This window comes from Geotrypetes seraphini, chromosome 10 (genome assembly GCF_902459505.1).
Source record: "Geotrypetes seraphini chromosome 10, aGeoSer1.1, whole genome shotgun sequence".
NCBI classification, from domain to species: Eukaryota; Metazoa; Chordata; class Amphibia; order Gymnophiona; family Dermophiidae; genus Geotrypetes; species Geotrypetes seraphini.
Window position 1 is genome coordinate 55849428 of NC_047093.1, and position 23984 is coordinate 55873411.

The 23984-nt window shown below is 39.8% G+C and overlaps 1 protein-coding gene across 7 annotated transcripts in view; it reads right to left on the minus strand.

The window, feature by feature from the left end:
• The window catches only part of AK8 (adenylate kinase 8), a 226705-nt gene that overhangs the window by 86725 nt on the left and 115996 nt on the right, over positions 1 to 23984 (minus strand). For all 7 annotated transcript variants that reach the window (XM_033962214.1, XM_033962215.1, XM_033962212.1 and 4 more), the window contains one exon: positions 763 to 904. In XM_033962214.1, coding sequence (XP_033818105.1) covers positions 763 to 904 — 142 coding nt within the window. The remainder of the gene's footprint in view (positions 1 to 762; positions 905 to 23984) is intronic.

A 23984-nucleotide genomic window follows, 5' to 3' on the forward strand; every position in this document is an offset into this window, starting at 1 on the left:
GCTCTTCTTACTTCCCAGCGAAGCGATTCACGAAGGCAGCCTCGGGTCCTTTGTTGGGTCGCGCCGCCTCTGAGGAAAGAGGAAGTTGCATCATCAGAGGCAGCCGCGACTCAGCAAAAGCCCCGAGGCTGCCTTCGTGAATCGCTGCGCTGGGAAGTAAGAAGAGCTGCAGAGAGGGGAGAAAGCCACTGTCAGAGGCTCCCCAAGATCTCTCCGGCCCAGCGCACGCTTCCGATGCTGATCTTGCCGGTCCTGCGCGGACCGGCAGGAAGTTCAAATGAGTCAATCTTGCCGGTCCTGTGCGGACCGGCAAAAATTTCCTGCGGACCGGTACCGGTCCGCGGACCGGCGGTTGAAGAACTGTGCACTAATGGAACAAAAGAATTCTGTAGGAGCAACAATTGTGAGGGTGGATGTTTCTGTGTCATATGCTTCAGCCTACCTGAGTCTTACAATCTAATTAAAACAGACAAACAGGACATGGGAGGGGCCTTAAGTGCCTGAGCCAATCAGGGCCTTAGGCTCCTCTCAGTGCATCCCAGTATGCACTGGGAAGGGATTCTCTGTAGCAGTTACCAATGATTGGTAGCAGCCACAGAGAACCTTTTTGTATATGGGAGGAGAGTTTCCTTGCAAGTAAGACTTGCAAGGAAACCTTTTGTTAATCGGAGCCTCAGCTTCAATTTTTTACAGGAGCTGATTTAGATGTTAATCCTTTTGAAAAACTGACCACTAAAGATTTGGTAATTTATATAGGCTTACCTATTAGGAATAAATCCTAGATCTTTGAGCATGTTAGCCTGCTCCACATCTCTTGGGAAGCCATGTAGCACCCAGCCACGGGTGGAGGAATCCAGCTTACTGAGATGCTCTGTCAAGATCTTCATCACAATGCTGTCTGGGACTGAAAATAATGAAAAGGAAAACACTCATGAGTTTATATTAAAACCATCTTATTTCATTTTTATTGAACATAACCATTAGATGAAGTGAAAGAGACTTGGCAATTTCCTAAGTGAAGGAGTTCACAACACTGGTTATAATCAGAAATAAGGCAAATAAATGCTATTCTATCCTCAGTATTGTGTAACTTTCATCAAAACATTACAGGCCACATCTGTAACCAGCACTGTAGCATTCCAAGTCCTTTTCATGATATATCTATTTGTTTGAAAAATAGATCATTAGTTGATGCTTGAAGAGGAAGCCATATTTGTTCTGCTATAAAATATGCCAGGTATCAGTAAAATAACAAACATAACATAACATAACATAAAAATCAACTTCTAGACCGCATAACCTTGAAGATCTATGCGGTTTACAAAAGATTACATTAAACTTACAACTGAGTGATCATCACGGAACTTTATTTTTTAAGTGTATCAAGGGCAGAGAGGGTAAGTGCTGAGATGTTGTTTATGCAGTGTATTCCAGGAAAGGACAGGTCATGTGATTAGCTGTGCCATTATACGAGTATTCTGAAATATGTTGAGTAGCAAAATGATGTCAGAAGAGGTATATATGTGTAAATGTTATAGTCCTCCTTTGGAGAGAAAGGAAAGAGAATAACAAGCAGTAAGAGCCCATTCAGCAGTGTTAAAAAATAACACTCAAGAGAAGAGCAATTGCCCCTGAGGAAACATACCAGTGAAATGGCTGGGCAGCTGTCGGGCCACAAGTTAAGTGCTCTTCCTAAATTATACACTGCACCACATAGATGCATTAAAAATCTAACAAGACCAATGATGAACACGTCACCCCAGCAAGGACACAAAATAAGTTCAAGTAGTGTCTTGGTTGTTTGAGATCTTGGTAAATACATCAATCAGCTGCAAACAGTTTGTTCATATGTAGTTGCATGATTATTTGAAGTTCCATAATGAAGACCTTCTCTTATGTAGAGAAGGAACTCATTTTGGTATTTCTTTCTGCCCCTCTATTCAAGCCTCTTAGCCTGGCTTGAACACAAGGCACCTTGAAGTATGATGAGTATAGCTGGAAGGTCATCGGAGACTTCAAAAGGGTGGCATTCCTAATGGGTCTCCAAGGCAGTTTTACCAAATTTCCCTGCTATCTCTGCCTTTGGGACAGCAGGGACACAAAAGAACACTCGAAAGCAAACAAGACAAAACTGCAGATCTGTACAAGACGTAGGCAAGATTTATTTGTGACAAAAAATTATATGCAAACCCTTTTACCAATCAGGGGACCCGACACGGTCCGTGTTTCGGACAAACCTTCGTCAGGGGTCCTAATAGGTACAAATATGACATAAAGTTTATTATTATTTAAAAAAATGACAATTAAACACATAATAAATTAAAATAGTAATTAAAAAACCATCATAACAAGAAAATGGTGTATCAACCAAACTTGAAAAATGTGGCTGCTTTTATTTGTATTTATGGCTGTGTGTTGTATTAATATATCCACTTATAATTATTATTTACTTTGTCCGTTCCTTAAATAAGCTTTATAATGTGTTCATTATTATTCTTCTTCTCATTCCTGCCTATTTGAATTTATAGTTGTATGATGTAATACCAATTTTTATTAATTTTTATTTATTTGTGTTATAACCCCTGTGTGTAAGGTTTATTCATACGTTTCATTTGTTTTAATTATTTTATAGTATGGTTGTGGTCTTTTATCCTTACCACATGATGTATGTTAAAAATACAATCTTCCTGTAATTGTTTTTTTAAGGTTTTTAAAGATTTTTTACAATTTATAATACATGGTTTGCTGTTTGTATACTATTTTATACTTTTATGACTATTTTGCTTTTTTATTTTATTTTATAGCTGCCACTACACAGTATTTTTGTGACTTTTTGGTTTTTTCCCCCTATTTTTACCATGGTATGTATTTTACTTCTTGTTTACTGTTATAGTATCTATCTATTCTTTTTCTTCCTTTTTTTCTTTATTGTGTTTTGTTTCCTTTCTACGGGTCACGTTCTCTGTGTGTCTATCTTTGTCTTTATACACTTTTACATATATTTCTCATATATATTTTTTATAGTTTATTTAATGTCACTTATCCTATTTTTGCATGTATTTTATTCCACGTTTGTTCTTTTTATTTTTACTTTTGTTTCTTTCTTCACGTATATGCGTACCTGTGCCGTACTCCTCACAAACTTTGGTATAAGTTTGGTTGATACACCATTTTCTTGTTATGATGGTTTTTTAATTACTATTTTAATGTATTATGTGTTTAATTGTCATTTTTTTAATAATAATAAACTTTATGTCATATTTGTACCTATTAGGACCCCTGACGAAGGTTTGTCCGAAACACGGACCGTGTCGGGTCCCCTGATTGGTAAAAGGGTTTGCATATAATTTTTTTGTCACAAATAAATCTTGCCTACGTCTTGTACAGATCTGCAGTTTTGTCTTGTTTGCTTTCGGTTGTTTTTTACTGCAGTTTAGGTTGGAACTTTCCTTTTTGTTTTAACACAAAAGAACACTACCAAATGTGGGACTGGGCACAGTGGACCAAATTCTCTGTGGGGCAAAACAATGTCAAATGGGAACTACTAGTGGACCTCCAGCAATTGCTGATGACAACACTGCACATCAACTTGGGCCTAATGAAACAATTTGTCAGTTTTAGATAAGGAGTCAGCAGCCTTCAAGTACCTTCAAAACATCTGTACTTAATCATCGGACCACAGGTAAAGAAGATCCTGGAGTATAAGGAATTTCCCAAGAAGCTAACTAGGAAGGAGAAAACAGCTTGGAACAGCTTTGTTGCAGTGGTTTGGGACTCCCTGGGCGATCACAAGGTCAAATAATGTGTGGAGTTGGTTGAGAATCTGGTGAAGAATTACAATAAAATAGGCTATAAAATGTCCCTCAAAGTCCATGTCCTTGATGCTCATCTTGAGGCATTCAAGAATATGAGAACATACTCAGAGGAGCAAGGGTAAGCCTTCCACCAGGATATACTGGACTCTGAATGCCGCAACCAAGGACAATATAATGAGAACATGATGGGAGACTACATCTAAGAGCTGATTCGTGAAAAGTGACTTACAAAATAATCACAAATCTCAAAAAACTATTCACTTCTAAATCTTCTGTGGTCATCTTTGTATAACTTCAATATAAATACAAGTGAATTGTGATTCATATGTTGCTTTTTATGACTTTATAAGAAAGAAAAGATGAAAATTAGATGTTTTCACATTTTAAATAGGTAAATTGCAAAATATGACTATCCTGGTCACAAAGCTTTATGGAAATAAAACACAGTTGCTTACCTATAATGTGGGTTCTCCATAGGCAGCAGCAAAATACAGCTAAATTTGTTGGTGAAGTCCTAGACTGATCCTGTGCATCAGTGCTCTCCCCTAGCTACACTAAACATTTGTCTTACTGGGCATGTGCAGAACTCCCACCTTCTGATGCTCCTCCCCTTACCAGTTTTGTCTCTAGCTGATGTAAATGTATATATAGATATGTCCGTGGGGATGGCGAGAGGATAAGTGTGGCTGCATTACCCTGCTGTCTACGGAGAACCATTACAGGTAAGCAACTTCACCTTCTCCGGAAACAAGCAGGGGAGATGCAGGCACACTTGGTTGGTGAGTCCTAAGCTACAATGTATATTGGGGTGGAGGTGATAAGGCAAAGAGCAAATAAGTTGTGCAAGACAGATTTTCCAAAACTAAGGTTTTGTGCTGTGCCCCATTCCAAGCAGAAAAGCTTATTGAAAGTGTGAACAGAAAACCAGGTTGCTGCTTTGCAAAATGTCCTGTACCAGGCTTAATCAAAGGTTTGTCACTAAAGAAGCTGTAGCACACAAAGTGCGGCGCCGACGACTCCTCCCATAATTCTTTGCTGGTAACTGCCCCTATAAATTTCACTGCCTTGCAGTGCACGCCGCAAAGGCGCGCACCTAAGGAGCAGGTCCTGCTCCTTTATGCGCTCCTTCATGCAGCCCCTTCATTTATTACTAACTTCACGTTATAACCCTCTTTCTACTTCATTCTCGTTTACTCTCCCCTCCCTCCATAAATTGTGTTACTTCGTTCTCAATTTATATATCTTTTTCCTCTTGACTTTCCATTGCTCAGTATCTGATTTCTATAGTCATTCATCTACTACCTCAAATTCCATGTCGTCCATCCCAACTATTTGGGGCCGTCGCCATGCCGAACCCAAAACTTTCAAAAATCAGCTCAAACCTCACTTAAGGCAACTTATTTCCATCCCACTTCATCCCCCTTCCGATCCCTGCTTTAATCAACTCCACCACCCCCTTACAATTAACTTCGGCCTAATAAATGTTCGCTCTATAAAAAACAAACATCATCTAATCCATGATATTATTACTCAACACAATCTTCATATTCTATGTCTTACAGAAATATGGCTAACTCAGGGAGATGATGCTTACATCACTCAGGCCTGTCCACCTAATTATAAAACATTTTTTCAACCCCGTTCTAATAAAAAAGGAGGTGGACTAGCAATTATACATCATACCTCAATTCCTCTCCAGGTAAATACTTCCACCTTTTTTTCTCATTTTCCTATTGAATCTCTCCAATTTTCAATCAAACTCTCCTCTCCTCTTAACTTTCTCCTTATCTATGCACCCCCGCCAATAACTAAAATCTCTCTTTCATCTCTTATCTCCACTCTAACTGAATTCAATATTGCATATCCTGAGTCTATAATTCTTGGAGACTTTAATATCCACTTCAACTCTCCTAATCACTATAACACTTCCGAACTCTTAACTCTGATTTCTGATTTATCACTGTCACCTCTCATTCATACGCCTACACATTCCGCAGGAAATATTCTAGACATGATCTTATGCCCAACCACCATGACCGATTTTTTTTATAATTTTGATTTCATTTTAGTACCATGGTCAGATCACACTTTAATCATTTGGCAAACTAGTATACCAACTCATTCAAATATCATTAAACCAATAAACAATTCCTTTATCAACCGTAATCTAAATAACATAACTCTTCCTGCCATTCAATCATCCTTCGACTTAAATCTAAATGATTTTTCATCACTATCTATCACTGAACAATTTTCTAATTGGGAAACCGCTACAAAGTCCCTACTAGACTCATTAGCTCCTAAATCTGTCAAACAAAATAAACCCACTCTTAACTCTACTTCCAAGAAACACCAACCTTGGTTTAATGAAAACTTGATCCTCCTCCGTCGACAGGTACGGTCGGCAGAAAACAAATGGCGAAAAACTCATTACAACAGTGACCTTTTATCATATAAAGATAAAGCGTCTCACTACAAAAAGATCATTCAACAAACAAAAAAAGACTATTATTCAAACCTTATCTCCACCACTAGTAATTCATCTACTCTTTTTAGTATTGCACAATCTCTTTCGAAATACTCAAAAAAAAAACTCCCCCCTCCTGATTCATCTCTACCATCTGCTAAGGAACTATCCCTTTTCTTTGACAACAAGGTCACTACCATCCGAACTCACCTCGGACCTTCTCTTCCCGCCTTTTTTGCCTCCTACTAATAACGATTTAACTTTCTTACCTCTCAGCACCTTCTCTAATTTCAAACTACCGTCTTTAATTCAACTATTCACCATTTTACAATCTATAAATTCTTCCAATAACATCATTGAAAGTTTTCCTCCATCTCTTTTCAAAAAATTCTTTTCTTTCTTTGGTCCTTATATAAGGGAAATGATTTCCAAATCTTTCTCTGACTGCTGTGTCCCTACTGCATGGAAATCAGCTCTAGTTTTCCCTAAACTTAAACAACACAACACAGATCCCTCTATACCAAATAACTACCGTCCCATAGCCAATCTGCCATTTATCTCTAAAATTGCTGAAAAAATTATTCATTCTCAATTATCAGAATTCTTTGATCAAACACATGCTCTACATCCTTATCAGACTGGTTTTCGAACTTCACATTCCACAGAATTATCATTACTTGGTCTTATTACATCTATACAATACTCTCACAATCACTTAAAATCAGTAATATTAATTTCCCTTGATTTATCTGCAGCTTTTGACACTATCGATCATTCCCTTCTCTTATCTAGATTAGCAGATTGTAACATTACAGGTCACGCTCTCAACTGGTTCATATCCTATTTCCATCAACGTTATTTTAAAGTTCATGCAAAAAATCAAACTTCTTCTCCGATAACTCAATCTTTTGGAGTTCCTCAAGGCTCTATTTTATCCCCACTACTATTCAATATCTTCCTTTCCCCTCTCCTTTCTCTTGCCCAATCACTGGGATTCTCAATTTTCGCCTATGCTGATGATATCCAGCTACTCTTCCCGATAAATACTTCAAACCCCTTAGAAATAAATGATCTAAATACCAAACTAAATATTATAAGTGATTGGCTTTTCTCTAACAAACTCTCACTCAACATTGATAAATCTTGTGGTCTTCTCCTCCCCATCAAAAAATCCGAAACTTTACCAGGAACTGTTTATATCAAATCCACACCCTTAGTTATGGATACTAAAATAAAATTATTAGGAGTAACCATCGATAGAGATCTTACCTTTCATGACCACATAAGCTCAGTAGTAAAAACTTGTTTCTTTAAATTACGCATCATCCGTTCACTCAGTTCTATTCTAAATACTGATTCAATTAACATCTTAATTCATTCCCTAGTCATTTCACACTTAGATTACTGTAATTCTTTATTAAATGGACTACCTCAAAAAGAACTTCGACGGTTGCAACTTATACAAAATACTGCAATTAAACTAGTCTATAAAATAGGTAAATTTGAACATGTCACCCCTCTACTTAAAGAGGCTCATTGGCTCCCAGTCACGCACCGTATAATCTACAAAATCATACTGCTCACTTTCAAAATCAAACAATCTCACTTACCTTTATTTCTTGACAAATTATTAATTCCCCAAAGTTCTCCTCGATCTTTAAGATCCACCGATCAAAAACTTCTTTTTATTCCGTCTCTAAAAGAATCCTACTATACTAGGAAAACTAATTTTGCTATTACTGCCCCATCCTTATGGAACTCTCTCCCTCAATTTCTTCGGGATGAAATTCATCTACAAAAATTTAAAACTAATCTTAAAACTTTCCTATTCCAAGATGCCTTTGCCAGATCCTAATCTTTACTTCATCTATTAAATTTTCAACACTTTCATAATTCTCATCCTCTACATTAGCGCATCTCATAACATCATGCACAATTATCCTTCATGTTCTTTCCCTCCCCACTATGTCATTTCTTCTTATATTATGTAACTTTTCCCCTCCTTCCCATTCATCCTCACGGTCGTGTTTGTCTGTATATGTTTAATATGTTTTCCCCAATATTCCTTAATACACTAATAACTAGTTCTTATTCTCCTATTTTAAATTTTCTTTTTATTGTTAACCGGTCAGATATTTGCTTTATGATCGGGATATGAAAAACTAATAAACTTGAAACTTAAACTTGAAACTTAAACTTGAAACTTGTGTGCCAATCCTGCTAGGAAGCTGTTGACATGTTTGGTTTTCTTTGCAGCAGAATTTGATATGATGGGAAATTCACATGGAGCTGGTTAACCTAGAAGCTGGTTAACCCAGATTGGTCAGGTTGTAAGTGATGAAAAGGTGATCTGTAGGACAGATGGTTGCAGTTTCTCAGAAGTAAAACTAGAGCTCTTCTGCAGCCTAAAGTATGAAGACGTTGTTCTGCTAGTGAGGTATATAGAGGAGGAGAGAAGGATGGCAGAACTATACTCTAATTAAGGTGGAAATCTGGAATCACTTTTGTTAGGAATTTCAGATGTGTGTACAGTTGGACATGATTAGGAAAAAAATGAGCATAATGGTAGTAAGACACTAGTGTTTGGAGTTGACTCGGAATGCTGACATAATGGCTATGAGAAAAACCACTTTCCATGTGAGGTATGTAAGAAAGGCATTGCCTAGTGCAGGGGTGTCCAATGTCGGTCCTCGAGGGCCGCAATCCAGTCGGGTTTTCAGGATTTCCCCAATGAATATGCATGAGATCTATTAGCAAACAATGAAATCAGTGCATGCAAATAGACCTCATGTATATTCATTGGGGAAATCCTGAAAATCCGACTGGACTGCGGCCCTCGAGGACCGACATTGGACACCCCTGGCCTAGTGGCTCGAAAGGATTGTTCATGAGTTGGTCCAAAACAACGTTGCAATCCCCTGGTGGAGGCAGCTCAGGAAGCGGAAGTCAGAGATTGGCAAGACCTCTGAGGAAGTGTGCCATTAGGAGTTGTCAAGAGACTGGTTTTCCATCTAGTGCAGGTACAAATTCAGTACGCATTCACTTATTCGCTATCTCCGCCTATCATATTCCACTAGATCAGGGATCTCAAAGTCCCTCCTTGAGGGCCGCAATCCAGTCGGGTTTTCAAGATTTCCCCAATGAATATGCATGAGATCTATGTGCATGCACTGCTTTCAATGCATATTCATTGGGGAAATCCTGAAAACCCGACTGGATTGCGGCCCTCAAGGAAGGACTTTGAGATCCCTGATCTAGTGGAATATGATAGGCGGAGATAGCGAATAATGTAATGTAATGTAATTTATTTCTTATATACCGCTACATCCGTTAGGTTCTAAGCGGTTTGAAGAAAATATACATTAAGATTATAAATGAGAAGTAAGAATTGTGAATAAGTGAATGCGTACTGAATTTGTCTTGAACCCTGAATCTGATAAGTTGAGGAGGTAAGACAGTATGTATGCAATTGGCATGTGAAGGGGTCCTGTTGTTGGGAAGAGGCCCATTGAGGACAATGAATCCATTTAGATTGATATGATTTTCTAGTGGAGAGTCGCCTAGCTGCAAGGAGTACATCCTTTACCGACTGGAGACTGGAACTCTCATTGGGAGACTGGATTCTCTGTCTGGTTTTCACACTGTTCAGTTGAGGCTCGCTAGGTTTGGATGAAGAATTTGATTGTTCTGGTGCATGAGGAGAGAAGGATGGATTCTGAGAGGAATTGGGGTGGCTTCAAGAATGTCCAGAAGAGGAGGGAATCAGAATTGTCTGGTCCATCAAGAAGCAATTAGGATGAGATACGCAGAATCTTGGATATCTTCTGAAGGACCCTGGAGAGGAGTGAACTGGGAGAAGGGCATATGGGAGTTCCCCATCCAAGGAATGGAGAAGGCATTTCATGCGATGGTTTGTTGTGCTGAATGGAACAAAATTGAGGGCACTGTGTGTGGTCCTTTGAGGCAAAGAAGTCTATGACTGGGGTTCCCAATAGCTGGAACAGATTTTTGAGAACTGTAGTGTCTAGGGACCACAGATGAGGTTTAAGTTTGTGACTGAGTGAATTTGATAATACATTTGATTGACTTGGGTTGTAAACTGCTTGGAAGTCCACTTGGAGGGGCAGCAGAAGTAATATGCCTCCCTGCAGAGGACTAGGGATCCTGAACTTTTCTGTTTGTTGACGTTGAATCGTTACCCGGTTGTCTGTATGGATGGAAGGGTCAAAAGGCAGAATATGATGCATAGTTCTAGGTGACTGATGTATAGACATAGCTCTGCTGGGCCCCAATGACCTTGGGTTTTGAAGGGACTGAAATACACTCCCCAGCCTGTGTTGGAGGTATCTGTCATAATGGTAAAGTGAGGCAGAGGTGGTTGAACAGGTAACACTCCTTTGGAGAAGAGTGGATCCACTCTAGGCCCATATTTAAGAGATTCTGACTGTGTTCAGTAGTGGAATGTGACATGAGAGTGCTTGGGTTCACCACATGTGTAGTCTTGCATAAAGTACCAGGGAGAAAGATGCTGCCATGTGACCGGGCAGGCACAAGATATGGCATGCAGGTAGGTGTGGAGAACAGCTCTAGGATGATTCAGCACGGCAATTTCAGCACAATGAACTTGTCACGATGAATCATCCAATTTCAACATTTGGGAGGGTTGATGCCCCCCACACTCTCCCACAATTATACCCTCTCCCTCTCCTCCCTATTCATGATACGGCACCTCTGTGGTGGCTGGTGGAGAGCCTGGGCCGAAAAGCCGACGCTGCAGCTGCTGTGTTGCCATGCCCACCTTCTGCCACCAGAGCCCAGACCCTGGGGGGATAAGGAGCCAACAGAGCTGCTGCATCAGCCACCCTCTGCAGGTACTGTGAAGACCAGCCTCCCCATAATGGGATGATTGATCATGGCTTTTTCATTGCAGCCATGCTGAAATGTCCCACAATGACTCAGTAGAGAACTGTTTAGGTGATTGCAGTGAGCTATGATAGTTTGGTGTCTTTCCTCGGGCAGGTAGACATGTGTGTGATGGTGATTATGTGAGCTCTTAAGAATGTGAGCAATGGATGACTTCTCGTAGTTGATAAAGAACCCTAGGGATCGTAGGCTGGATAAGGTGTCTTGTAGATTGAGAAGCGTTCTCTGGAATGTGCCACCAGGCACCAATCGACCAGGTAAGGAAAAAAAAAGTGATGCTTCTGCGCAGATGCACTGCTACCACCGTTAGGCCTTTCATGAAAACATGTGGTACTGAAGAGAGGTCAAAGGGTAGCACTTTGTACTGGAAGTGGTTACTGAAGAACTTGAAGTGGAAGAACTGCCTGTAGGTGGGATGAAAGGGTATGTGGATGTAGGCATCTTTGAGATGTAGAGCAGCCAGCCAGTCGTTGGGTCTCAGAACAGTGAGGATGGCTGGGAGTGAAAAAATCCTGACGCATTGAGTGAATGGAAATCTAGAATGGGATAGAAGCTCTTATCATTTTAGAAATTAGGAGGAAGAAATTTAAATAGAAGCCTTCATTTCCCTGATGTTCGGGTACTTTCTCTACTGCATTGTTCTGAATGAGAAAGGACAGTTCTGCTGCCAGAAGTGGAATGTGGTGATGAGGGGTATTAGTAGGAGCCCCGGGTTTAGGTGAGGGATAGGAGGATTTATGGCCTTTAGAAGGTTTACTTTTAGATGAAGTCTGAGGCTTTTTGGTAGAAAGAGAGGACTGCGAGGCCAAAACTGGGCCTGCAAAAGCCTTCCCTATTGATGGCTTAATACTTCTGACCTCAGAGATATCCTGGCTGATACTCTGATCTTCCCAATAGAGACATTCTAGGCCCATATTTAACCTTGTGCTCATACTTGAGCTGAAAAAGGATTTTCCTGCAGAAGAATATGAAAATCTATATCGTGTTAAATATAACATTTCAGAAAAAGAAATTGGATGTGGGTTGTACTCATTCAATATCAACTGCTTCATAATTTGCCCTTGTTCAAAAATGTACTTAAGAGGGCTCTGAACTTCCTACTGAACAAAACTAAACTAATGTGTAAAGCTATAGCAGTGAAAACTTCTGAAACATGAGAAAAAGGGAGGCAGATAAAGACCATATGGTCTATTTAGTCTGTGCTATCATAAAATCTATATCTATATCTTAGAATCTGCTGTCTTAATATACTGTTGTCAGTACAAAGTACTTAAGTCTCTACTAAAGTCTGGAAAAAACTCTGCACTGAATAGTCACTGTGACCTGCCAATTCATGTGTCCCAAATGGATTATGCAATAAAATCCTTCAGAAAACAATCATGAAGTATTATTTATTTATTTTTTTACTGTGTAAATGTCTAGGGATAATAAGCTGGTTGAGAGATTTATATTACCCTTCAGTGAAATCTGCAGGACATGAGGATATATTTGAAAAGCAGCTTTAGCTTTGCAATCAATTTCTGTTTACAACTATAAAGTTCTGCTTCAATTAAGCAGATCAAAACTACAAATTCAAATTCAACACTTGTTCTGAATGCAATATCCACTTGTAATAGGGAAGCCAACTTCACAAAAGCTGGAGTTGTAATTTAATCATTGTAACGAGAACAGAGCCTATATTCAACCTGTTTCCACTTTTCTTGTATTCATGCGGCCTCTTTAACAAAGCCGCACAGCCACACCCCGAAGCCCTTTAAATCTCTATGGGCTTCGGGGCCGCTAGCGCAGCTATGTAAAAGAGGCCGTTAGTTTTTGATTTTTTAAAATTTTTTTTAGATTTTTACTGTTTCTGACCATTCTCTTATTATATAATTGTTTATCAGGTTAATAATAGGTTGTTTTAGAAAAAAAAATAGCTTTTTTTGTAGCTTGTTTTATATTTGGTTAGTTTTAGAAGTTAGTTTTTAAGTTTCAAGTTTTTATTAAAATTTGATTGAGTCGCTTATCTAAATTCTAAGCGAGATACAAATTTATATAATTAAAAACATAAATACAAAAAAAGCATAAACATATTTAAAAATAAAAAAGTAACACCAATAACCAAATAATTAAAAGAGTTTAAGCAAAGCATCAAATGGCGTACTAATTGGTTGACAATTTGACAGACAAACATGAAACAGGAAGAAGACTGGGTTGGAACTACAAGTTATACAGGAAAGAAAACCAAATAAGGAACAAACAAAAGGGAAGGGAAGGGAACACTGCTACTTGTATTTTTTGGAGAAAATCGAAGAATAAAAATGAAAAAAAAATCAAGTGTTTTACGCTTCTTTAAATAGGTGTCTCTTGAGTAGGCCTTTGAAACGAACAAGGTTATTCTCCTCCCTAACAGGATCTGGAAGCGTATTCCAAAGTTGCGCACCACTGAAAAGATTTCATTCCTTCTTGTTCCTATTATTCGAAGGGAGGGGACCAAAAATAATTTATGATCAGATGTTCTGAGACTTCGGGATGGCTCGTATGGAACAAGATAACTGTCGATGAATTGTGGTGATTTAGAATGTAATGTTTAAAATGTTTACTATGTATTCTTTATGATTGTACAGAAACAGGTCCTTTCCCAATCTAATTGGTTAATTCCTTCTGCCATTTATCTAGATCTATTAACAAAAAACAATGTTTCTTTAAAAACCTAAGATATACTTAGTTTCCATCTGTTTCAGACTATTATAATCTCTCGTGCCTATTTAAATATATGCTCTGTTAGAAATAAGGCACAACTGATCAAGGATTGGTTAGAGGAAAATCAATTAGATATGTTTTTTTCTCACTGAAACTTGGTTAATTTCTAACAATGACATAATTATTAGCAACATCTTACCTCGGGGTTATAAAATTATCCCTTTATCTAGAGAATCAAAAAGAGGTGGGGGAATAGCAATAATCCTATGAGATTTCTTTGAATTTCAGATTATAGACTCGAAATCTACTAATGATTTAGAAATCTTTTCTTGTAAAATATTAAATCTGACGTTAGGGATGATTTAATTACAACTTTGTTTTATATCCCCTCCCCCAACAAGTAGAGTAAAGCAGGAGAGGAATTTTACGAATTCCTTCTACTAAATTCAGTGATCGGTGCTTATAATCTCTTAGTAAGTGATATTAACTTATATTTAGAAAAAGATAATAAAAAAGAATATAAATCTTTTACTGTTGAGTTATCATCTTTGGGGTTCTTTATAACTACACCGACTATAACATCAGAAAGGACACCAGTTGGATTTAATTACTTTTTTCTCAAAAGATCTTTCCGTTCCTAATATTAGTTTTAAATGTGAAATCTGGGATACCACCATTTGGTCTGATCATTTATTATGTAATTTTGAATATACTCTAATATAAACCGGGATTTTGGAGCCAAAAAATTGAGGCTAGGACAGGGAGGACGGCAGGGTGCAGAGCCTGGAAGGGAGGGCAGGTGCAGAGTCTGATGGGGGAGGGAAGGGTGCTGGGTGCAATGCCTGACAGGGGAGGGAGGGAAGGGTGCTGGGTGCAGTGCCTGGCAGAAAGGGAGCTGGGTGCAGAGCCTTACAGGGCAAGGTACTTGAATATTAAGCCGCCCGACTTATATTTGAGTAAACCATTTTTCCTCCTTTTTGGGGGAAAAAGGGGGGTCTCAACTTATATTCAGATCGACTTATATTCGAGTATATACGGTACTGTGGATGAAAAAGCAATCTGGTATTAATCGGAGAAACAATAATAAAAAGAAAATTATTAATATCAGAGGCACATTAAATCCGTCAGAATTTTGGACTCATAACATCTCTTTTAATTCCAATTCAGAATTAGATTTCAATTCAAAATGGGAAAGTTTTAGTAAACAGGTTCTAGATGAAATTGCACCATTGAAGTTACATAAAAAGAGACAACGGATAATAAATGGTTGGTATGATGCTGAATTATTAGTTTTAAAACGCGAAGCACAATTAGAAAGGATTAGAAAGGATTTTGAATAAATCAAAGAAGGAAGACGATAGAATAGGATGGAGACTAAAGATAATGGAATATAAAAGAATGATTAAAGAGAAACATTGTAATTACTATTCCAGAAAAATTGGATTAACTGCTACTAATAGTAAAGAGCTATAAACTGGTTAATACATTATTTGATATTGACCAGTGTAAACAATCTACTCTTGATCATTTACCATCATCTGGGATGAGGAAGATGTATGCCTTTCTAGGATGAGAAGATCTTGACTTGAGTCGAGAAGGATGACCTTCAGTACTGGGAGAAGACCGAGAGTCAGCTCCATGGAACTTCAATGCTCTATTGGTACCGTGAGAAGATAGATATGTGTTACCACTGGGCCTCGATGAACCATGCTCAGGCTGGGCCAGTACCGAGGGAGTTGATGTAGCAATTGGTGCCGGTTGCATTAGTAGCATGGCAGCTAGCTCCCTTTGAATAAGATCCCTGATTTATTTCTGGAGACATTGCACCAATACTGTAGATGGTACCAAGGGTGCGGCAGGCTGTCGAGGCGTGGGAGACCTAGAAGATGAGGTACGCCTATGAGGTGTCATAGCCTGCACCAATAGGGATCTACAGTGCTGTTGACTCTCAGCATGCATAGAGGGGCTCAATGCCAAAGATGCAAGTGATGGTGGATGGGACGATGACAGCTTCTTAGCTGGCTTATCCGAAGCCAGTACCAAGTCCAATGCTGGGGGAGGTGACGATGTCACTGCCGCCGGTACAAATGTCAATGCAGCATCCCTGGATGACATCACGGGGCCAAAACATTCCTCCTGTTTAAACCGATAAGCTCTGAGAGATCGCTTTTGTAGTGTAGAGCAACAAATACAAGAGTCTACTCGGTGTTCAGGCCCCAGACACTGAATGCTCCAATTGTATGGGTCAGTGATCAAAATGGGCCTTTGACACCGAGTACACTTCTTGAATCCCATTAACAGCTTCGACATGGGAGGAAAAACGGCTGCCACCAAATCAAAAGCAATGATGTTAGAAAAGACCCAAAGGCTGGCAGGGCAGAGCCCTGACAAAAATGAAAAAAAAAAAACACAGCCCTGAACTTTTTTTTTTTTTAAGAACAATACTCTGAAGAGCACAGCAATAAACTAAAACAAAAAATTTAAGAAAATAAAATATGTGACGGGAAGGCACCGACAGGACAAAATCCAAAACACGACGACTTCACTCCATGGAGAACTGAGGGACTGCAAGCTGACATCAGGCGGGAAGGCACTCGCGCAGGCACAGTGTGGGCAGTAAAAGTTTTTCAGAAACTTAAAGCAACGCATTGCAGCGAGATCGACAAACTTCGTTCTCTTTTCACTACTTTTCTTTGGTATCACCGATCGGCACGCATTGCCTCTTTAAGAGGGAGGGGGGCCTGGGTCTCCCTGATGTTAGAGCATACAATGTGGCATCTCTTATGCATTTCATTCATGAGGGGGGTAACTTGGACTGCTCGGTTTTCTCCTCTGTGATGGATGGCGGGCTGGTTTGCTCCCTTCACATTTTTAAATCTCTTACTTTCTCCCCACGGCACTGGGAGGCTTTCTGCCCTCCAAATTGTGGTTTATGTGACCTTTTTGCATGGCCTGGCAGTGGTGGTATAGAGCACAGGCCAAGTCCCACCTAGCATCTCTCTTCTTGCAACTGCAGAGTAAACCCAGTTTCTTACCGGGTCTCGGTAATTCTCCTTTTGCTGCTTGTGCTTCCAGGGGGGCTTTGACTCTCTCATATGATTGATGATGACACGGCAGTTTTCTCTAAATTTGCTCGTTTTAAGGACAAATGGGAGATCCCCAATCATCAATTTTTTTGCCTACTTACAAGCATTATTTTCAGAGTCTCCACCAGCAGTATGGCATGGAGTGGCAGTGCGGTCCTCTGGATGAGTATTTATTTAGTGTTCCAGCCTCCCAGAGCTCTCTCTCGATATGGTATCGGGTGGTTCGTTCCTCAGCTTCCCAGGGGCAATTACATCTTCTATGGGAATTGTGGAACCAGGACCTCTCTGCACATTATACCCCTGACACATTTCTGGAAATTTTTAGCACATTGCGTACTTTTGCGAAATCAGCGGCTTGGCAGGAGACCCAATTTAAAGTCCTCCATACTAAAGTGAGGGGTGCCCATATGGGCTTGTGGGGGGACACCTTGTGCACCAAATGCAAGGGGGCTCCTGGGACACTATTGCATTCGTTTCTGGAGTGAGTTCAAAGAAGCGTGGGATGAACACAAAGGATCTAGAATCAGAAAATATGATTAAATAATGAACTGGGCAGACTTGCACGGTCTGTGTCTGGATATGGCTGTTTGGTGGAGGATGGGCTGGGGAGGGATTCAATGGCTGGGAGGGTGTAGATGGGCTGGAGTAAGTCTTAACAGAGATTTCGGCAGTTGGAACCCAAGCACAGTACAGGGTAAAGCTTTGGATTCTTGCCCAGAAATAGCTTAAGAAGAAAAAATTAAAAAATTTAAATTGAATCAGGTTGGGCAGACTGGATGGACCATTCGGGTCTTTATCTGTCGTCATCTACTATGTTACTATGTCCCGAACTCTCCTTATGGAACTTTTCCTTTGCACAGCTTCAATTGGTATTGCAACGAGACCTAGAGTGGGACTATAAAACGTCGCTTCTCGGTGATCAGACTCTGCAGGGCCTTATTGTATCACAGCGGAGATTTATCTATACGACTCTGTTGGCAGTTCACAGAACGATCTTACACCATTGGACCCAGGATGGGATTATTCCCTTGGAGAGCTGATTAAGTCAGATGTCTGAGCTGGCCCATTTTGAGCTTTGTTATTATAAACACTCGTCTAACCCTGAGGTGCTGGCTTTGTAGAAGGTGTTCCTGCAGCTGCCTCTAGTCTCCAGACAGGGTAGGGGAAAGGGGGGGGGGGGAGCATGACTGGGGAGTATGCTTGTGGTATGCTTGCTTGTATGGATGGTTCGAGTAGTGTGGTGTGCATGTCATCCCTCGAGCTGGGGGCTGTTGGGGTTAGGTAGCATGACTTAAAAAAATGATGGGGCCAACGAGGGGAACAGGATGACCTTGCAGCTGGATCGTCTTGAGAGGGGGACCTTGAGCCTTGCGACTCTCGTTTTTCTCTGCTGCATAGTGAACCTGGTTTGTTGACCAAGCCCACACACTGTTGGCTTTGCCCAGGTTCCATATTTCAGCACATACATGGTGGGAGCTCTTGGGCTTCTCCTCCTGTCTGTTTGCTTATGTATTACTAGTACAGTATGTGCTGTTGTTGGCAGCTATTGCAAGTTTTGTACTGTTACTTCTGTTTGCATATATGCCTGTTTCTCTGGTGGTCTCTTTAATAAAAAATTATATTTAAAAAAACAACAACCTTAAAGCGACAATTCACTTTTTATTGGCCTTACCAGGCTCTATGGATGACATCACCCACATGTGAGAATATGCTGCCTGCTTATCCTAGGTAGAGAATAACACAGGGACAAAATTTTCCCCATCCCCACAGGAACTCATTTTTCTGTCCCATCCCCGCAAGTTCTTTTCCTGTCCCTGCCCCATTCCTGAAAGCTCCGTCCTCATCTGCACAAGCCTCAAACACTTTAAAATCATAACTATTTGAGGTTTGTGTGGTTAAGGCACAGCTTACTGGAATGAGGCAGAGACAGGGACAGGGACAAAACTCACAGGGATGGGACGGGGAAATTGAGTTCTTGCAGGGATGGGGACAGATTTGTCCCCGTGTCATTCTCTAATCCTAGGATAAATATATATAGTCACCACAAAATGGACCCCAATTTCTAGTCTGGGATTCCAAGATCCCAAGGAGGACTCTTCTTTAGCAAAATCTGATTGTGGGTGCCCTGAAAGTAGCTCCTATGTACCCCCCAAAATAAGTAAGTGAATGCTGAGCCTCCCTGGAAGCCGTGCAACTAAAATCCAATATGGCCACGGTTCCCGGGAAAAACTTCTGTCCACAGTATCTGGCCCTGAACCTAGAGGCTACTCCCTAACTGCTGTATTTCTCAGAGGCTGTTTAGAGCCACAGCACTGACACATGCAAGCTATCCGCGCCACTGCCTGAAAGCAGGAGATTCCCTGGCAGACTGGGCTGTCTGCAGGCCCAGCTGTATCCTCAAGTGGAGCAAAAAAACAAACAACAAAAAACCAGGCTGGTACTTACCCTTTCTTGTCTTAATTTTCTTTGTTTTTTAAACTTTATGTAGCAACTAGCTCTTGTTTTTATTTCTCTTATGAGGCTCCAGAGGGATGGGGGTGTGTGGGGGCAGATAGGAAAGAGGAAGCAGAAAAAAATCTGGCCTCCTGTGCCAAAGGCTTAAAATCCCCAGCCCACAAGTTGGGACATGGAGCAAAAAAGGGGGCTTAAATCACCCCAAACTCAACTAGAGAACAGCACATAGGTCAAGCCCTGGGAGAAAGATATAACCAAAGAAATGAAACACCAAGCCACTGGCCTTAGCTTAGTACTATGGGATTCAGACCGGCAGAATAAAACAAAAAAAAAAAAAAACCCCAAAAAACAACCAACTGCACTAGTCCAACCTTCACCATCTGCTGAAGGAAGAGACCTACTGACCAGCTCTAGGCTGTACCTGCTGTTATACTAGTGATGGCACTGAACTAGTCTATTCTCTCTGTACCTATTACTGATCAGAGGATATAGAAACATAAAAAATGAATGCAGATAAAAAGCCGTATGGCCTATCCAGTGTGCCATAACCCACTTGTGTGGACTGCTCTAGCTGAATGAGAAGCCAACATTTTTGAGCATATATGACTAGTTGCTGATTTAACCCTAGAAAATCCCGATACAGCCTGAAACGGCAAAACAAGGTTCCTTTGATGGAACATTTAAAAGATATAGAAATTGTTATCAGCAGTAAGGTGGAGGGACTCTGTGAAAAACTATGTATATTTGTTTAACACTTTGTTGAATTGATTCTGCAGTGCTGGAGATTATTATTTTGGACCTTTCACTGCTTCAAAATGAAGTAATCTTTTAAAATGTTATAACAGTGAATTGATATGTATTAAAATTGAACTGATAATGACAGTTTTTACACTGCTATTTGTGAAGGTTTGTTGTTTTTTTTTTAGGACCTATGATGGTTTCAGGAGGGAGGCTCCAAATCTTGTGTTGAGCCCCCAGGTACTGAAGTCCTTTTCGCCACCTCAAGTAAGAGATTATATACTTTGGGCTCCTTTTACGAAGGTGCGGTAGCAGTTTAACGCGCGTAATACCGTGCGCTAAACCACTGGCCGCACTAGCCGCTACCACCTCCTCTTGAGCAGGCAGTAATTTTTGGGCTAGTGTGGGGGTTAGCGCATGATTAAAAGTCACGTGCGCTGAAGCCGCTAAAGCGGCTTCGTAAAAGGAGCCCTTTATTTTGAGACATTAGTAATCTATTTTAGTGTCCGATTATATTTAAACATTTAAGAAGAATAAGCTTTTGCTTTGTATTTGATACTTCTTCACTCTTTCTATTTTTCTGTTATGAATAAGAAGCCAAATTTAGAATGACAGAGCATGAAAGTTTACTCCTAAGAACAAAAGTGTACTGCAGAAAAAAATGCTAGAAATTTGGTATATATATATATTTTTTTTTCTGCACTGTTTTTCCAGCAACACACACTATTGGTGAAGTCACTTTACTACAAAAAGCTCATTACATTGAGGGGTAAGGCTTCCAAAGCTGGAGGCTCTAGAAAGGAGCACAGAGAAAAGGAAGATGAGATCTTAAATTGTTCAATAGTAGTAGCTCTCTTTTGTTAATGATCAGAAAAGATTTTATAAAAAAAATACTTTGAAGGAGATGAAGTAACAGCATTTCAAGTGATTTAAGTGTTTTATAATTACCATTATCTTATCAGCTTTTTCCATTACCTTCTTCTCTCCATGGTACTATGCTAGTAATTCCCTCAGCAGCAGTTCTCACATTTGTCACACTTCTTCAGTGGTCATTTACTGTTGACTGCCACCTCCTGGTGAAATTTGTGCTTTGCATCAAGCTGTGAACTTTAATAATTCCTTGGGGGGGGGGGGGGGTAGGATTATCAGTCATAAAGAGAGACTAATTTATTGCATGATAATTGAACACTGGAGTTTAACAGATGAGTAATTTTACATCTTTCCATTTATTTTATGGCTAGATTAACTCCTCCTCATGGAAATTTCTTTCTCCTGTATATATTCTCTGCAAAGCAGGATTCACATCAAAACCTTGTAAAATTTAAAGAAAGTGTCTTTCTTTGGGAGAGAAGCTAGTAGATTGTTTATGTCTTTGCTGCAAAAGATTTGTTTTGGGACCTCATACCAGGAGGGCTAAAAATGAGAATTAATTACCCATGCTAGAGGTAATAAATACCACCAAAACCTGTCTGACTGAGTTTGAATAGAGGAATATTTTTTCCTCCAATTATTTTTGTTCCAATATTTTTATTGTAACACTTTTATATTCTGTACACTGCTTTGGATCCAGAAATAAATGCTTATAACTAAAGCTTAGAATCACAAAAGTATTGAGTCTACACACTGTTACTATGTAATTTAATGTTTGCCTTTCATACATATACAACTAGGACAAGTTAAAGTTTAAGTTAAAGATAAACAGGACAATTCCTGAACACAGAAAATGTAAAAGAATGATGGACAATGGTAAAAAGACCCAATAAAAATAAGACAGACAATCATAGAAGGTCTTTTTTAAATAATAAAAAAGGAGTTACACTGCAGGGCCTGAGAAAGCTTGTGAAAAATTAAATGCGACAGATTCAAACTGTCCTATTTCCACTTCAAACGAGAAGAGGCACCAAGCTTTTCCCAACTCATCTTCAAACGCTCTAGTGCCCTAGAAAGTTTCTCTTAAACAAAAAAAAAAAAATCTGATCTCTTGTTCCCCCAAGCACTGTACCCTTTCCTACAGCCGCTGCCTCTCTTTCTTTTAATTATACCCATGTGAGTCTATTAATGAACTGGTAAATTATTTACAGAGCTGCTAGTACATATGCACCGTCTGCAAGGATTGCAGGAAAGGAACAGAAATCCCCATGGATCTCATACATTCTTTGCTGTACTGAGCTGTTTAAAGCAAGCTCTAGTATTTGGCTTACTTCCTCAAAAAAGAAAGATTTATTTACCTTTTAAACTCTCCAGCTCTACAAGTTGCAAAAGAAGCTAACAAAATCCTTAACACATGCTTTAGATAAGGATATTATCAATTCACTGCCCAAATAAACTGTATTTTTCCTAAGTAAACTATGATGCTAATATTCTAAGGCAGAAAACCTTCCAGTTTCTTTGGATGCAGTAAAAAAAAAAAAAAAAAAACCCAACAAAAAACACCAAAAAAACTAAACCTTATCTACTAGGGCAATAATCAGGCCCCAGCAATCAGCATTTTTTTAAATGCTGATTGCTACAGCCTGAATTAGACCTGGATATTTAGTGCTGGGCCTAATCTGGCTACTGGCACTGAATATCTGGTTCTCTGCAGGCTACCATAAGTTATCCAGGTAAAGCCAAACTTCAATGTCAATACCCAAGAACCAATGTTCCCTCTAAGGATTGGCCGGGTGTGTGCAAATGTTCTCATGCGTGTGACAACATTTTTTGTGTGTGTATGCAACAAGTTGTTAAACCAACAACTTTCCAGATTTGCAAATATTTTTTGTGAATGACTATGAAAAATCTATGAGCAAAGTTCCTAGAATGTATGAGCAATTGTTCATGTGCTCAGCTTACAAGGAACATAGCCCAGAACTGCATTTTATGCAGGCCTCCTTGCCCTGTTAATTATTTGGGTACTAGCACTGCATATCAGCAGTGCCCAGATAACTTCCAGGTCTGTCATCACTTCTACTCTTCTTCTTTTCTTTTTCTTCTTTTGGCACACCAAAGGGGGGAGGGTGTTGGGAACAATCTTACATAATATGTTATAATATGTTCTATAATATGTGTATATTCTGATTGAAAATAAGATGAAGGTTGGGAGTTAGGGGGGTTTAAATGTATCATTAGATTTTTATGTAGTAGATATCAAAGTGCTATTGTGTAATAACTTGTTGAATTATATTATTTTGTGCACTTGTCAAATTTGAAAATGAATAAAGAATTATTAAAAAAAAAAAAACCAAGTTTAATTTGATCGCAATATCACAATCCAATGCGATTTTCAAATAAAATCAGCCTAACAATGTAGAATTAACCTGCTGCATGCAACGAGCACCCACATAAGACAGCCTTCAGTAAAGCATACACACAGAAGTGGAACATTACTCACAGGATCCATCAACTGGCTGGAAAGACTTCAAGCCTGCAAAGAGAAAAATTGACGCAGAAAGAAGCAGGCTATTCAAATACTGAGTGCATACAGAGAAGGTGGGTAATATGGAATTCTACAGGGACTAACAGAAAGAAGATTATCGAAGGTAAAATCCTAATCTTCCATTCTGTTATGTCCCTTACAGATTCCATATACTAGGTCAGCGATGGCGAACCTATGGCACACGTGCCAGCTGTGGCACGCGAAGGCCTTGCAGCTGGCACACGGGAAGGTCCGCAATAGAGAGCTGCATGGGTCGTGGGGATCCTGTGGGGACGCCTCCAAGGGTCGCGGGGTTCCTGCGGGGCTGGATGTACTAAGTCGCGCGGCTTTTCTCCCTACCTGCTCTGCTTGCAGCACAGAGCCGAACGGAAGTCTTCCCGACGTCAGCGCTGACGTCGGAGGGG